Source organism: Patagioenas fasciata, chromosome 2 (assembly GCF_037038585.1).
Source record: "Patagioenas fasciata isolate bPatFas1 chromosome 2, bPatFas1.hap1, whole genome shotgun sequence".
Taxonomy (NCBI): Eukaryota; Metazoa; Chordata; class Aves; order Columbiformes; family Columbidae; genus Patagioenas; species Patagioenas fasciata.
The window spans coordinates 27,625,460-27,639,745 of NC_092521.1; the positions used below are offsets into that span (position 1 = coordinate 27,625,460).

General features: G+C 42.9%; 1 protein-coding gene across 1 annotated transcript in view; it reads right to left on the reverse strand.

The window, feature by feature from the left end:
• Positions 1–205: 205 nt before the first annotated feature.
• The window catches only part of NECAB1 (N-terminal EF-hand calcium binding protein 1), a 62,665-nt gene continuing 48,584 nt past the window's right edge, over positions 206–14,286 (reverse strand). Inside the window, exons 9-13 of the mRNA XM_065831938.2 lie at positions 8,175–8,228; positions 6,565–6,677; positions 4,432–4,509; positions 3,477–3,568; positions 206–581 (exon numbers count right to left, since the gene is read on the reverse strand). Of these exons, the coding sequence (XP_065688010.1) occupies positions 553–581; positions 3,477–3,568; positions 4,432–4,509; positions 6,565–6,677; positions 8,175–8,228 (366 nt within the window). The 3' untranslated portion in view covers positions 206–552. The remainder of the gene's footprint in view (positions 582–3,476; positions 3,569–4,431; positions 4,510–6,564; positions 6,678–8,174; positions 8,229–14,286) is intronic.

The window sequence follows — 14,286 nt, forward strand, 5'->3', positions numbered from 1 at the left end:
CATGTGCAGATGAAGAGAAAATGGTACTGCCTTGTTTTGTCATAGGCAAAACATTTCCTGTATGAGTGAAGTTCTATATTAGCACAAAGAGTTGTCCCTATGTTTGTTCTACTAATTAATGACTTACAGCTTCTTTGAAGCATAACTTATTTATGAAAATATATGTTCATGTATATTTCTTCTGTAAAAGGAGAAAACAGCAGCATTAATATCAATTGTTTATTAACATAAGACTAAAACTTTTCACAAATATTTAGTCATACCACCCAAGACGCACTTTTTTGTGACAGTTTGGACTGAATATACTCAATAAACAGTTCAGCATAATTGTCTTATTTCAGCTTTTAGAATGCATCATTTCACTGAATTAGTCACAATAAGAGAAGGCAATAAATGTGCAGTTATCCATATTTTAAAATAGAAAGGATCACATCCATAATAACCAACAGAGTCACATCATAAATTCATAACCCAGCACACCTGTACACTGCAATATGAATGTTATTGTAATGAAAAACAAGGCAACATTAACATTACGTGGAACCACAGCTTCTAGTTGTTGTTGAGGACCCACCACGATGCTGAAAGAGAGGAGAATTTATTTAGTTATTTGTTATCGCAAGCAGCATTTTTCTACCTCTTGTAAAAATCCTAAATAAAATAGCTGTAACATACATAAAGAAAAATTCATTTATATATGCAGCTAATACTACTTTATTTGAAAGCTGCATACTTTCAAGGACAAAACTTCTCTAGGCATGAGAAGAATACTTAGAATACTAGGAGAGCTGAGTATAACTGGTGGGGAGGTGGCTTTAGCACAAGAATTTCTCTCTTTTTGATCACATTCAGAGATGCATTCATGTGTCATAGGTGTGACTGCACAGAGTTAAGTGCCCAGATCCCAGAGAGCAAACCACATAAATCCTCATTCCTGTTCCGCTATGTCTGTCCGTATTTCAGGTGAGCGCTGTGTCCCCTGGGGGGTTGTGCTGCCTTTAATGGATTTCTGTCCTGGTGACATTATTCAAACCTGGTGCTGTTCCTTTTATACAACTCTAGGAATTGTGTTTTGCCTTGGAAGTAAGAGAACTGATGGACTTGTAATTTCTGTCAAAGAAGATCTGTAATCACCAGATTATAGACATTTATACTTCTTCCCCACAGCCCTTAACCTTTGCCCTTTTCAAACTGAACCTTATGCAGAGAGGAACAACAAGATTTATGGAGAGACAGGAAGGAAAGGAAGGAATTGTGACTGTATCTGAGATGCTGAGTCCCCTCAGCAGAGGAGTGTTCAAGGCTCAGCAGGTTTTGCACTACAGTTTGGGAATTAAATTAATGAACACAACTTGTTTCTATGAATGTGTCCATACAGCCTTCCACTTTTGGCATTTTTCTGAAAAATGTTATTCTTGAAGAAGAATCTTGAAAAAAGATATTTAAGAATCTTACTGGAATTTGAGCTATGAAAGCCTAGAAGTCTCTGACACATCAGTGGATTAATGAATTTTGACTAAAAACCTGCCAATTTAACAGGTTTTTTCATGTATTATAGTGTCATAAGCATTCAATGATTTTCCCCTAACTTTGATTTTCTTCAGTAAAAGGTTCTCCAGAATTCTCAAGTCCAGATCTTAGATAAAGACTGGGGATTCACTGAAGATATACTAGGTATTTCATGGCATCCTGGTAGACTGGCCAAGCGGCTTGGGCAGTTAACAGCTGTGCAAGTGATCATAATAGGCTGTGGTTCCTGCTAACTGATGGCAAATGAATTTGCTTTAAGATAAAATTGGATCTAACACTCCTGAAATCCCATCTCTTTCTAAATCATTCTTAGGTATCCTTATTAATTTTAATTAATCAGCTGAGTGAAGATTTTAGGGTTGTAATCTTTGAATCAGATTCAGATTCAGATTATGAGTTAGAATTGTTTCAGTTCTTAGTTAACCAGGTGTGTAAAAAACTGTAGATATGTCTGAGCTAGGGTGAATTTGTTTTTAAAATGGAACCTATCCTTGTGCTAGTTGCAGACAGGTAGGGGTTTTTTTCCTAATTTTACACTGGTGTCACTTTACGGTGTCTAAAATTCTTTCATAAAGTGTACTGGTAGTATTGCAGCCATAATTTTTTACTTCATGAACATTTTCTGTCTTTTAAATACAAATATGATTTGTATAGCTCAAAAATGGGAAGTACTTTCCATGAAACAAAAGTTCAAATGTCTGCACAGACTTCTAAATTATAGAATATCAATAAAATTGTAAAACTAACCGTGAATACATTACTTCCCATTGCCCACCCCCACCCCAGCAAGGCTGCACAGTGAGAAATGTGGTTTCTATGGCAACTGTCTGCCAGGATAGAGAGCTGCGGACTGAAATCCTCCTTAGCAGGCAGAGTGGATGCTTTAATGAGCATCTGGAATCCCATTTCAGACATGCCTATATTTGGGCATTGATAAATGATGTTTACATTTTATTTATGTTAATTGCACTTTACCTGTGAGTAAAGCACCCCTGGAACACTCCTGGGTCATACCTGGTCTAGCTCTTGGACACAAATAAGTTTGGGAAAAGGCTGTGTTGTTTTCTACAACCAAGTTTGTCTTATATCCAGCAATTTCTCAGTAAGATGCAAAATGTGAAGGGATTCTTGGTTCATTAAGTGCAATCTCCTGATACTGCAAGAATCCCTGGCATCTAATTGCATGTTCAGATCAGGTTCATGAGGACTGAAAATGTCTTGGCTGGTTTATTTAAAGAGAAATCTCAGGTATACAACCATCTAATTTTTTTTTCTACTAGGTGGGGTTTTATTATTTTAAATTTAGTCCATACTCAGACATAAGGGAAAATGGGGTTTCATTGTAATAGATTCGTGTTGCGCAAGATAGAATTGTTGCTGTCCTCCCTCTGTAGATGTGGGAGTGACGCTTGCTTTGCTTCATCTTGCACTCTCAACTATAAATTTCTTTAAGAAGATTTTGCAGGCTCACTGGTTTGTGTTAGAAATAGTAATTTGGAATCATTAACAGCTTGCTTTTTCAAAGCAATTTGTTTTTTTTTCCCTGTTTCAACATAGCATAGCAATAATTGGTTAGTAAATATCAATTATTAGTAATTAAGATTTGTGTCAGATGATTAAATTGAAGTCCTCCACAGTAAGCAATTTTTTGCCTGAAAATCTTAATCTATTTTACTATTCACAAATAGTGTTGTTTTCTTAAATAGTATATGCTAGCGTATCTTGGTACCATATAAGATAAAGCGCTGTGGGTATTATTCTTGCTGATGCAGTGTGCATTTCTGTGCTTAAAAGAAAAACATTTGGAGCCCCCTTCTTCTCCATACTTTGCTAAAGAAGATCTGACTAAGGGTGATACTATGGAGTGGGCCTACATATGGAAAACACTAATATAGTAGAACTCGTCACATGGAACAAACAAAATATTGTGAAAAATGGATATTTACCAGGGACCAGCATTGTTGTGATGAGCTCTGGAGTTTCCAAGAAGTCCACATTACTTCTTTGGAATGTCTTGCTGTAATTCATTTGAAGGTGGCTAAATTATTGTAAAAAATAAGAAGAGATCAAGTTTTTTAAAGCAGCTAAATTTTTTTATGAGCATCAGGAATTTTACAATTGATACTGTAATAGAGATTTTTGTGCTTCAAGGCTCTGGACCACAGGGGTTTGTTGGTTAGTTCTTGTGGTTGTTTTTTGTTTTGTTTTGTGCATTTTTTTAGTTTTTGTTTTGTTTTCTTTTGGTTGGTTGGCTGGTTTCTGTGTGTGTGTGGTGGTTTTTTTTTTAGTAATAGTAAATGTAGTTAAGGAAAATATTTTTGTCTCAATTTCTTAAGCATCTGCCTGCTGCAAGCTATAATTCAGCTGGTAGGCCTTTTAATCATTATAACTTCTATTTTGGGCCCAAAAGAGACACCCGTGGAATCTTTTGGATGGGTTTTTGTGATGTGGATTTGGGAAGCTTTGGGGGAGCTCCCCATGACTGCTTGCATGCTTCAGCGTGTTGCTGGATGGCACACAACTCCTGTCTCATGGTCTTTTATTTCTTTCACTATGAGTAAACTGCAGCAATATTGCCATTTCCCTTGTCTTTTGGCTCTGATCAACTGACATCCATCTGATGCCATTACTTTCTCTATTTGCTTTCAGACTTTTTGTGTTCTATTCAAGTTAGCTTTGTCTTTCTGGCATTTTTATTTATATGTTTCAGTGTATTTTAGTCTTTAGGATCTGAAGTACTGCCCTGCAATATTGATTGTGATATAATTAGCAAGAGATCCATTAGCAGTATTTAAAGGAATTTATATTCAGTCTTGCTACACAATTGCTTTCTGACCTTCAAAACTTTCTGTAATACCAAAACAAACAAACAAACACACAAACAAATCCCCTGAAACTTACCTATTCCAGGCATTGCTGTTCTTCCAGAACTCATAAACAATGAAGCGGGAATCACTTGGAAGCTTCTGTATGGAAACACTAAGAATTGCAGGACAGAACTAATTTAATCAAACATGACAAAGTATTGGACATACATATCTTATTCCACATTGCTTATGAGTAGGAACCAAATGCGGTGATTTTTGAACAACAAAACCAATCCAAACAAAAAAACAACCCAAATAATAAATTTATCAAATAAGTGATCATATACTGCAAATTATCTGAGCTTTTTAAACAAACCAACAATATTTTAGAGTATTTTCATGGCTTTTTATTTATTAATATTTTATATTACTGTGCTTACGATTAGTTTCTCTATGAAACTGATTTTTCATATCGCTCCAATAGCATCATCTATCTAAAGAATTGCTAATCAATAAAACAGAAAATTAATCAAACAACTGTGGTTCGGGGAAAATCAGCTAATACAGCATATTGCACATTGAGAACAGTTCATGGAAGTTTATAGAGTAACTTGTGCTGTTTCTTTGAAGAATTACACTGTGAGAAGTCATCCTTTTGTATGAGAGGTGCATCAAAGCAACAGAGTTTAGGTGCTTTGAAAGAAAACATTACTGAAATATAAAACCAGACAGGCTGATGTCTGCTGCAGATACAGTTTTTAAATAATACCCTTGGGTACTATTTACTTATGGTACTTAGCTAATAATTTATCATGGGTGAAAAATGACCCACAGAATAACTGCTGATCATCTGCACAGAATCATCCCTTTTATTTTCCTGAACATAAAAGCTTTATAGCATTTAGGGTGCTTAATGCACTTCAGTACTCAAATTGGTGTTTAGATGTACAGCACAAAACGTATATATCTGTATTTCCGTGAGTACCCAAGTGTGAGATTCCTGATCTTACTACTACTGATGTACTTGCAAACTGGTCTCAGATTGTACCTCATACTGTAATAAGCAATAAGTCATGTGATTTATTGGTTTTCTCCTGCTGTACGTGGAAATACATTGTAAAATAGCAAAAATATCAAGAACTGTTGGAAAAAAATCTGTCATGGACAGCTACAGTAAAAAGCAACCGGTAGGTGGCATTACAGATACACCAAATGTCTGTAAACGTGGGAAAGAAACTTTGCCATCATTTGTTAAATTGCTTTCTGAAGTCATGTAATTTCTTTCCCCTGACAAGTTTGCAGCCACTAGAGCGTTTTGCTGGATGTTCAGTTTTGGAAGGTGGCTGGGGAGGCTTCTTTTCTATGTTTTTTCCAACTCTTGGCAGACAATATAATTTTATTTTCCTCATCTCTCTGCCTTTACAAGTGACCTACTGTAAAAAAGGTCACCCTTCTTCCAACTTAATTACTGATAGAATCTGAAGTGTGATAATCTCATAGCAACAAGGTTTATAAATTAGGGATGTGATAAGCAAGCTTTGAGGCCTTTGAATATATAGGAAGATCTTGTATTGTATACACATTATACAAATACTTATCTCTTAATGTTCTGTAGTGTTTAGAGTAGTAGCTTTCTCCAGTATGTTAAATTTATTCACTAAACTTTATTCTTTTGTTTTATTCTAAAGTTTTATTAGTTCTGAAGGAAGCAAAGCAGAAATACACTATTTAATTGACAATTTTGCTTTTTAATTTTTCCCATTCTGTATTATGAATGAAAATTTTAAAGTGACAGCCTACAGGGAAGATTCTGAAAGCTGCCGAGCAGAGCACTGGCAAACAAGTTGTTAAGTTGCGCACTTGCCAAGTAAGCACAAATGAAGGATTGCAAATGAGTTTTCCAATAAAGAGTGACAGCCTAGGAGCTTCCAGAAGCTGTGAATTTATGAGCTGCAGAGCTGAGAAACCTTAAAAGATTGTCTAGCATCTTTGGGAGAGCCTGTGTTGTCATATTGTGATACAAGTTAAAGTCTGCATACCTGCTTTGACATGTCTTTCTGGTTTTAGTTGTCTTTGAAAAGCTCTGTCTTACACACATGCATAACCAGACAGGAAGGAAGATGTTACAGATTCTTGCTTCATAAATAATCCAGCTCCACTTAATAGTTAGTCAAGAAATGAGACGACATTCCTTCCTTCAGCCCAAGGACAATAACATTGCACTTACTGCAAGCAGCCACCCTGGGCAGAAGCAGATTCCACGTACTGCTTCAGAGCAAGCCGGAATTCCTCAATTTCTTCTTCTATCACAGACATTTGACGCTGAACAATCATTATGTGCTGATACAAAAACATGACAATATTACTGCCGTATCATGCTCTGAATTCCTTGTACTTTAAACTCAGAGAAGTCTATTATAAACATACAAAACCCACAATCATCAAAGAAAACCCACAAAAGTTCCTTCGAGGTTTGCTGTCCCTGTTTTAGTGCTCTGAAGTGGAGAAGTAGAAATGCTCGAGTGTGGCTTTTACGTCTAGGCAGGCTGAGGCGCAGAGTGGAAACACCCAAAATGAGTGTCCACTCCAGAGAAAGCAAGAGACATCCAAAGCCAGGATGTGAGAGTCTTTTTGGAAGACTGCAAAGCAAATTTTGATCTTTGAAAAGTCAGCACATTTCCTTGGATGAACATGTGTGCAAGTGGGCACAAGGTTTGAGATAAGAGTATGTTGCCACAGTCTGCACCAGATGCAGTGTTACACTGGATGGAGATGCTCTTGTGGTCTTTTACCTTTTAAAGCTCTGACTCACACCTGAATGAGATGCCTAAAGTAGCCCATGTTAAATGATAAACAGAGAGTGTTTTTTTCCTCCAACTTTCTGCAAAAAATGAGTAATCTTTATAAAAAGGACTATGGAAACACATGGCAGTACAGAAGACCTATTTATCCCAAATTATGATGATTATCATTTATCTAATGCAAGCTTGTCAATTTTACTAATGAAACATTTGAAGAAACTCTACGTGCTTCTTAATTAATGCAACTTCACCTCTTGTACCAGTTTTTGACTCGTTTCTGCCTTGATTATTCATACTGTTATCTTGTGGATTATCCCTTCTTCATAAGCAGCCTGTCTAGCAATATTGTATAATCCCATTTAAAAAAAGAAAAAATGTAATACAACTCCTGTGATGAAATAAGGAATTTGATGGATCATCTACTTTGGTTATTTTTTCATGTGTATCTGATTGGCGTTTTGTTAGGTTCAAAGCCCTGAATTTAGGAAAGCTAGTGTATTTGAAAAATCCATCTTGATCTTGGGACATGAACTTAATTAAAGTAAGTTCATTTCTGTTTATGGTTTTGGTTTTGGAAGTTGTGATATTGGTTACTGCTTAACACCAGATTCTCTCCCATCTTTGCTGGTAAGGCTTCCTATAGCAGTCGTGGGACTGTACAATCAGGATTTAAAGCATGCATGCAGCGTCAGGTGATGGGGAGCTGAGAAGATATACACACAAACACTGAAGCGAAATTCAGTAAATCTTATTAATGACACCTTTTCCTTCTATATGAGTGGAGTTTTTGGCTCACTGTATCATTTGAAAACAATGCAAAAATGAATATAAACGTTTTGCCCATATATTCTAAGTTTTGTTGTGTTTTGCACAATATATTTTGCTGACTAAAATGGATTCTTACCACTGGGAAAAAGTGAGGATGGTGGTTTTTTTATTTATTATTTTTTAACAGAAGAGATCAGGTGAAGTTGCTGTCTTACTACCTGGCATTGAAAAGCAAATGTCAAAAATCATAATCTTGAAAAGCACTTACAGATTTTGCATTTTCTTCCAAAACTTCCTCATGAAATGGCTCAAGTTTTAGGTCCTTTCAGGCAGTTGAAAAGAAAACAGAAATATAAGAGAATAGAATACAGCTGCAGTCTGCTCTTACCTTTCTAACAAACTATTCCAATAGCTAGATTCTGTTACATTTCCAGAAGGTATAATTCTTTATTAGTTGTAACCCAGACACAAGCATTGCAGTATTTGCAGAACCCTGCACATTTCAATGGTTAAATCCAACATAGGCAGTTCTGTGTTATAAAGCGGAGCAGGTAATCTTCCATTTGTATCAAATCCGCTTGCTCACAAATGTATGTTGGGTTTAATTCAGAAAAGACAGAGACCTCCAATTGTCAGGTGGACTACAGAGATGAGCAAGGATGGTAATCTGAGATGAACTATCAGCTACTATTATGACACCAAAACCTTTATGCAGAAGAAACTTATTGGGGTGGGGGGGAGATAGTTGCAAGGGACTGTTTTCCAGCATTGAAAAATATGTGCACTCTGCTCCAAGTCAGGTTTCTGAACTGCTGCACTTGTTTCTGAGGACAGACTGGGCAGCAGCAAGGAGAGGCATCTGTGGGGCTGCAGTGTGCCTGCTTAACACGAAACTGGCTGCACGCTTCATGAGTCAGTGATTCATACAAACACCATATAGTAATGCACACAAAATTATCAGTTACATGCTAGGCACACACAATATCCTCTAACCCAGTGCCATACGGATATTCTAAAAAATATTCATACGCCTGAAAAGAAGCGGATAATTTTGCAACAAGCGGCTGGAGCAAAATGCACTGTTAGTGGTGCTTTGCTTCTCATTGCAAACAATTATTGTGTAACAAAGATTAAAAAAAATCTACTTGCAGCTGGGTGGGGATTGATTAACCTCAGGTAGCAGGCAGTTTGCTAACACAAATTCAGTACTCGCTGAGAAGCCAACGAGGTGTGCCGGCAGAATTCAAATGAACAGGGAACCTGCACCAGCAACAAGCGGCAGAGCTCGGCAGGAGCGAAGCACCAGTCGCACAGTAACCGCTGTGCAGCTGAACCTCTCCTGCACAATGTGCATAGAAGGGCATGAAATGGGGGAGAGGCAGGGAGGAAAGACCCAGCGTTACTAGCTCATTTGTCACTGCAGAGAAAAACTCAGAGAGAAAATACATATTCCTGTGGCTCTTCCTTCCAGTGCATTTTTTTTTTCTAGAGAAAAGTATGGAAAAAGAGAGGAAAGGGATGACTCAAGTACACTTAATTCTAGTTTTTCCAGTATATATAGCTTCATTAAAAAAAAAAAAAGAAAGGATGACTTATGGGATTAATTCATAGTTAAATTCACCTGTGACAGAAGATAGCAGAAGAGTTAGACAACACTAAACCAACCATTCACCAGGTAGTTTTCCGGTATGAACTACTAAAGGATGATTTGCTGGCCCCCCTCAAGAAGTTAAAAATAATCTATACGAGTTCTTCAGTAATATTATCTCATTAGACATGGCAGGACTGCACACATGAAGTAAATCTACACAGACAGCCTGCTGTGACCTCGGAGCATGCGAGCACTGGCACACAGTCCTCAGCTGTGTGGAACGAGCGCTTGGGCATCACAGAGTCACAGAATGTTAGGGATTAGAAGGGACCTCAAAAGATCATCTAGTGCAATCCCCCTGCTGGAGCAGGAACACCTAGATGAGGTTACACAGGAATGTGTCCGGGCGGGTTTTGAATGTCTCCAGAGAAGGAGACTCCACAAATTCCCTGGGCAGCCTGTTCCAGTGCTCTGTCACCCTCACTGTGAGGAAGTTTCTTCTCATATTTAAGTGGAACCTCCTGTGTTCCAGTTTGTACCCACTGCTCCTTGTCCTACCATTGGTTGTCACCGAGAAGAGCCTGGCTCCATGCTCGTGACACTCACCCTTTACATATTTATAAATATTAATGAGGTCACCCCTCAGTCTTCTCCAAGCTAAAGAGACCCAGCTCCCTCAGCCTTTCCTCATAAGGGAGATACATTGACTGACTCAGTGTTGAGCATGAGTGAAGGAGCCCAGTGTGGAGATGAGAGCTTGGCCAGACACTTATTGTGCAACCTGGAAATAAAAACCAACCAAGACTGTGGCTCAGAGCCGAGGTTTTGTGCTGCCTTCTCAGTCCTACTTCAGCTCAGCTGATGACTGGTAGCTTGTGAAATTGCCTCTCAGTGTGATTGTGTGATCCTGCTAAACTGCTTCAGGGAAAGTCAAAAAGAAGAGTTTTAGTATAGCTGCTGAAAGACAGCTGAAGTGTAACACTTGGCGGAATGTGATGGGTTAACCTGGAACATGGGCTGGGCTAAAAATGAAGTTATTGCTGAGAGATGACACAAGTAACAGCCTCATCCCAGGTGGGAAGTGCTGACTGACCACTTGGTATTTCTGCTCAATTCATTTAAGTTTGAAGTCATTGGTCATTCAAGTAATCAGTTTTGCTTTTTCTTGACTTTGCCTTTTCTTGACTTGACTTTGTAACAGAGTAGATGGACTGACAATCTCCTACTGCTAAGAGGTACCGACATCCTTTTTGCAATACATGCCTGTCCCAGTCGTGACCCAGATGCTGTTTTGCCAGATGCTGTTTAAACATGGGACACAGCGATCTCCTGCTGTAAAGTGTAAAATCTAATAAAATTGGGAGAAATGTTGTTAATACAAAAGAATTCTCACAGCCTTTTAAATACAACTTAGGATATTTTATGGAACTAGAAGTTTTAAGATTTCCAAGTTGTGTGCCTAGTAATCTGGGCTTTTTACTTCACAGAGGCCAGAAAGAAGATGTAAGGGAAGACCAACCAAAGGAGTTGGTCCTGGAGAAGCTGCAGAAATGATGAACTTCTCACCTCTCACAATTGGACCAGCCGTGGCTGGTTTGCAATGGGCCACACAGGGATCAGCAGCTGCTGCAGCTCTTGGCTAACCGGGTTTCTACCTGAGCCTCCCTCCATTTTTAGACCCCAGAAACCCAGGGCGGAGGAGCACACATCTGAGATGAAGCTCTGACCGGGCGCATTTGTTCTCAAGACCAGCACTGTTTGCGGCACTTCTCCCCGGTGTCTCAGGCCTGAACGTGCTCTCGTGACGCTGGAAGCCTTGTGCATCAGAGCCTTGTGTAGAGATGGATCATGGCTCAGATTTCCAGCAAGGGAGCGAGCAGCCGGGTCTTCCTCACTTGGAAGACCCTCGGTGGAGGCGAGGCAGCGCGTGTGGGTTTGGAGGGTCTTGTCTGTATCAGCTCAGGGAGGTGCTCCAAAACACCCCCGCAATGGGGAGGTTCCTTGTGAGACGAAGGAGATGCCGTACGGTGCATGGATTAGGTCAACCAGGCCAAGTCGGCGATAGATCTCAAATGTTTCAAGTCCTTGACTCGAATTGGAGACAGGCAGGTGGGAAGGGAGCTTGAGGGGGATCCAGCCAGACTGCCGGCTTGCGGCAGCACCAGCCCAGGGCTTCCCGAAACCAATGTCGGGACACCCCGAGGACAGAGATTTCCTGCAGCCTTCTTTGTCCCGAGGTGGAGTAGGAACAGATGAGCACAGGGGGAAAACTGTCATTTTTTTTTTAATTGGCTTTATTGATTTCTAAAAACAATCCAAGGCCGAGCAGAGGCTGGCAGCACCATGTCCTCAGGGCAGGTGAACGCCGCGGTTGCCGTCCATGCTCCCATCCCTGGCGTGCCGCCCTCAGACGCTCCCTCTGGGTGCTGCGCAGGCTCAGGACCAGCCGCATGTCCAGGGACCCGCGTGGCGCTGGCAGCCGGGCTCTACTCCTCTTGCTGTCCTGCGGTGCAGCTGCAGCGGAAAGCCCTGCGCAGAGCCCGGAGCGCCCTCCTGAACCGGGAAGGCCGTCGCCGTGGAGCTGGGCCCTGCGCTGGGCAGGCGATGTCTGTGCTGGTCTCTCCTCCATGCTCTCCAGACATTGAAGAAACCGTGTTTTCCTCTTGATCCTTTGCGGTTGGGAGGAGAGGGGCTGTGCTGGGCTGTCCCTCATCCTCTCCTGCCAAATGAGCCTCAATGGCTTCAAGTGCTGCAGGTGCTGGTGCTGCCACTGGAACATCCATGCATTGGGCCAGGTCCTGCTGTTCCTCTGGTTGCTGGCCAGGTCCCTGGATCTCAGCCTCAGCCCTGTGCACGGCCTCACTGACGATGTACTCCACGATGTCCGACAGAGCCGCATCGTCCTCTGTGGGGCTGTGCTGGGCAGGTGCCGGGCTCCCTGCTTCTGCTGCCGCCTCCGTGTCTGTGCAGCTGGGCAAGCCAGAGTCCTCCTGGGGACCTGCAGGGGCATCCTGGAGGAGCTCCTGGATCGAGGGGTTGATCCAGATGCTGTGGATGGAGTTGTCTCTGCCTTGGCACCCCTCTTTGCTGGTCTCATCCTCCACATCCATGCGCTGGGCCAGGTCCTGCTGTTCCTCTGGTTCCTGGCCAGTTCCCAAGATCTCAGCCACAGCCCTGCGCACGGCCTCACTGACGATGCGCTGGGCTGTGTCCCACAGAGCCACGTCGTAGGCTGTGGGGCCCTGTGGGGCAGGTGCCGGGCACTCTGCCTCTGCTGCTGCCTCGGTGTTGGTGCTGCGAGGCCAGCCAGACCCCTCCTGGGGACCTCCATGGTGGTCCTGGAAGCTCTCCTGGACCGAGGGGGTGACCCAGGTGCTCTGGATGGTGGGCTGGCCCGGGCTGTGGCTGACCTGCGGGCAGGAGGAGGAGCAGGACACGTGGGATGGAGGCGGCAGCCCCGGCACCGCAGCAGCTGCTTGCGGCCCCATCCAACCACCGGCCTCTCCCTCCTGCCCTGTACCATCCCTCCCCTGTGGCTTATGGAGCAAGGGGGGCAGCCCGAAGGGCTGGGAGTGGGCGTTCGCCTCCTTGTCAATTGGCATCTTGGGCCTCGCCTGCTGCAGAGCTGCAACGGGCACCCAGGGGAGCTGCTGCCTCGTGAGGAGCTGCTGCCTCGTGGGAAGCTGCTGCCTCCTCAGAAGCTGCTGCCTCGTGGGAAGCTGCTGCCTCCTCAGAAGCTGCTCCTTAAATACCCCCACGGTCAGGGCGGGGACCCCCATGTCACAATGGCCTCTGGCTATGACGACCCCGTGTCACAATGGCTTCTGGTTATGACGAGGCGCCCACATCACAGACCCCGGGTGGTCGCCATGGAGACACCCACCTCCGGGCCGGCTGGGACTGGCTGTGCACGGCGTGGGGCAGCCCCTGCTTGAAGGAGGAGGGAGCAGAGCATGGCGAGGGAAGCTGTCCCCAGCACACAGGACCCCGTGCCCCAGAGCTTGGCTCAGAGATGCTGCTGCCTGCTCCGCTACACCTGCAACAATCCGCGTTCAGAGCTTGTTTGCAGGACACACCAAGGGCTGCTCTACAGCCTCACCACACTGATTCTTTGTTTTCAACATGATCGTCATGAGTTTTCTTAAGTAGGCATGCGCCTACTTTGAAGAAAAAGGCTGAAGCCACATTCACAAAACCACACAGTCTGTTTGCAGCAATAGAATCTACCGTTTCCCCCTTTTGTGACAACCAGGGCTCTCTCAAGGTGCGCTTTTACAGAACTTCTGAGCTGTTCCATGACTCACTTGCTAAAGGAGGTGGCCTCATCCAACTCCCAGTTTTAGCGTGCCAGCTCTCCAATGCATTGCCTCTGCCACCTTCCTTCTACCGGGCCCGAAGTGCATTCTGCTGCCTGGTTAGGGAGACGCACGTGCCACCGGCCCCAAAGCATCACTCTGGGGACCCATCATGGCCATTCCCTCTCAGCTGCTGCACCAGCCAAACCTTTCTAGAACGGCAAACTCTCAGAATCTGCTCCAGGTCTGTAAGAGTCGGTCCAAAGAACAGTATCTGCCTGGACATCACCATCAAGAACAGACTGACAATGACTTAGAGAGAGGCCTGAGGAGAAGCATTGTGTTGCACAGGTGTCTCCGACCTGGAAGGCTACTGCTAACAATGGCTGCTGTGTGGAGTTCGCCTGCTGCTTCAGCCAAGCTAGCCCCCGCCTCCTAAACGGGATGGTTATACGGGTCACTCTGACCCAGGGACAATCGCTGCCGTCCAGAAG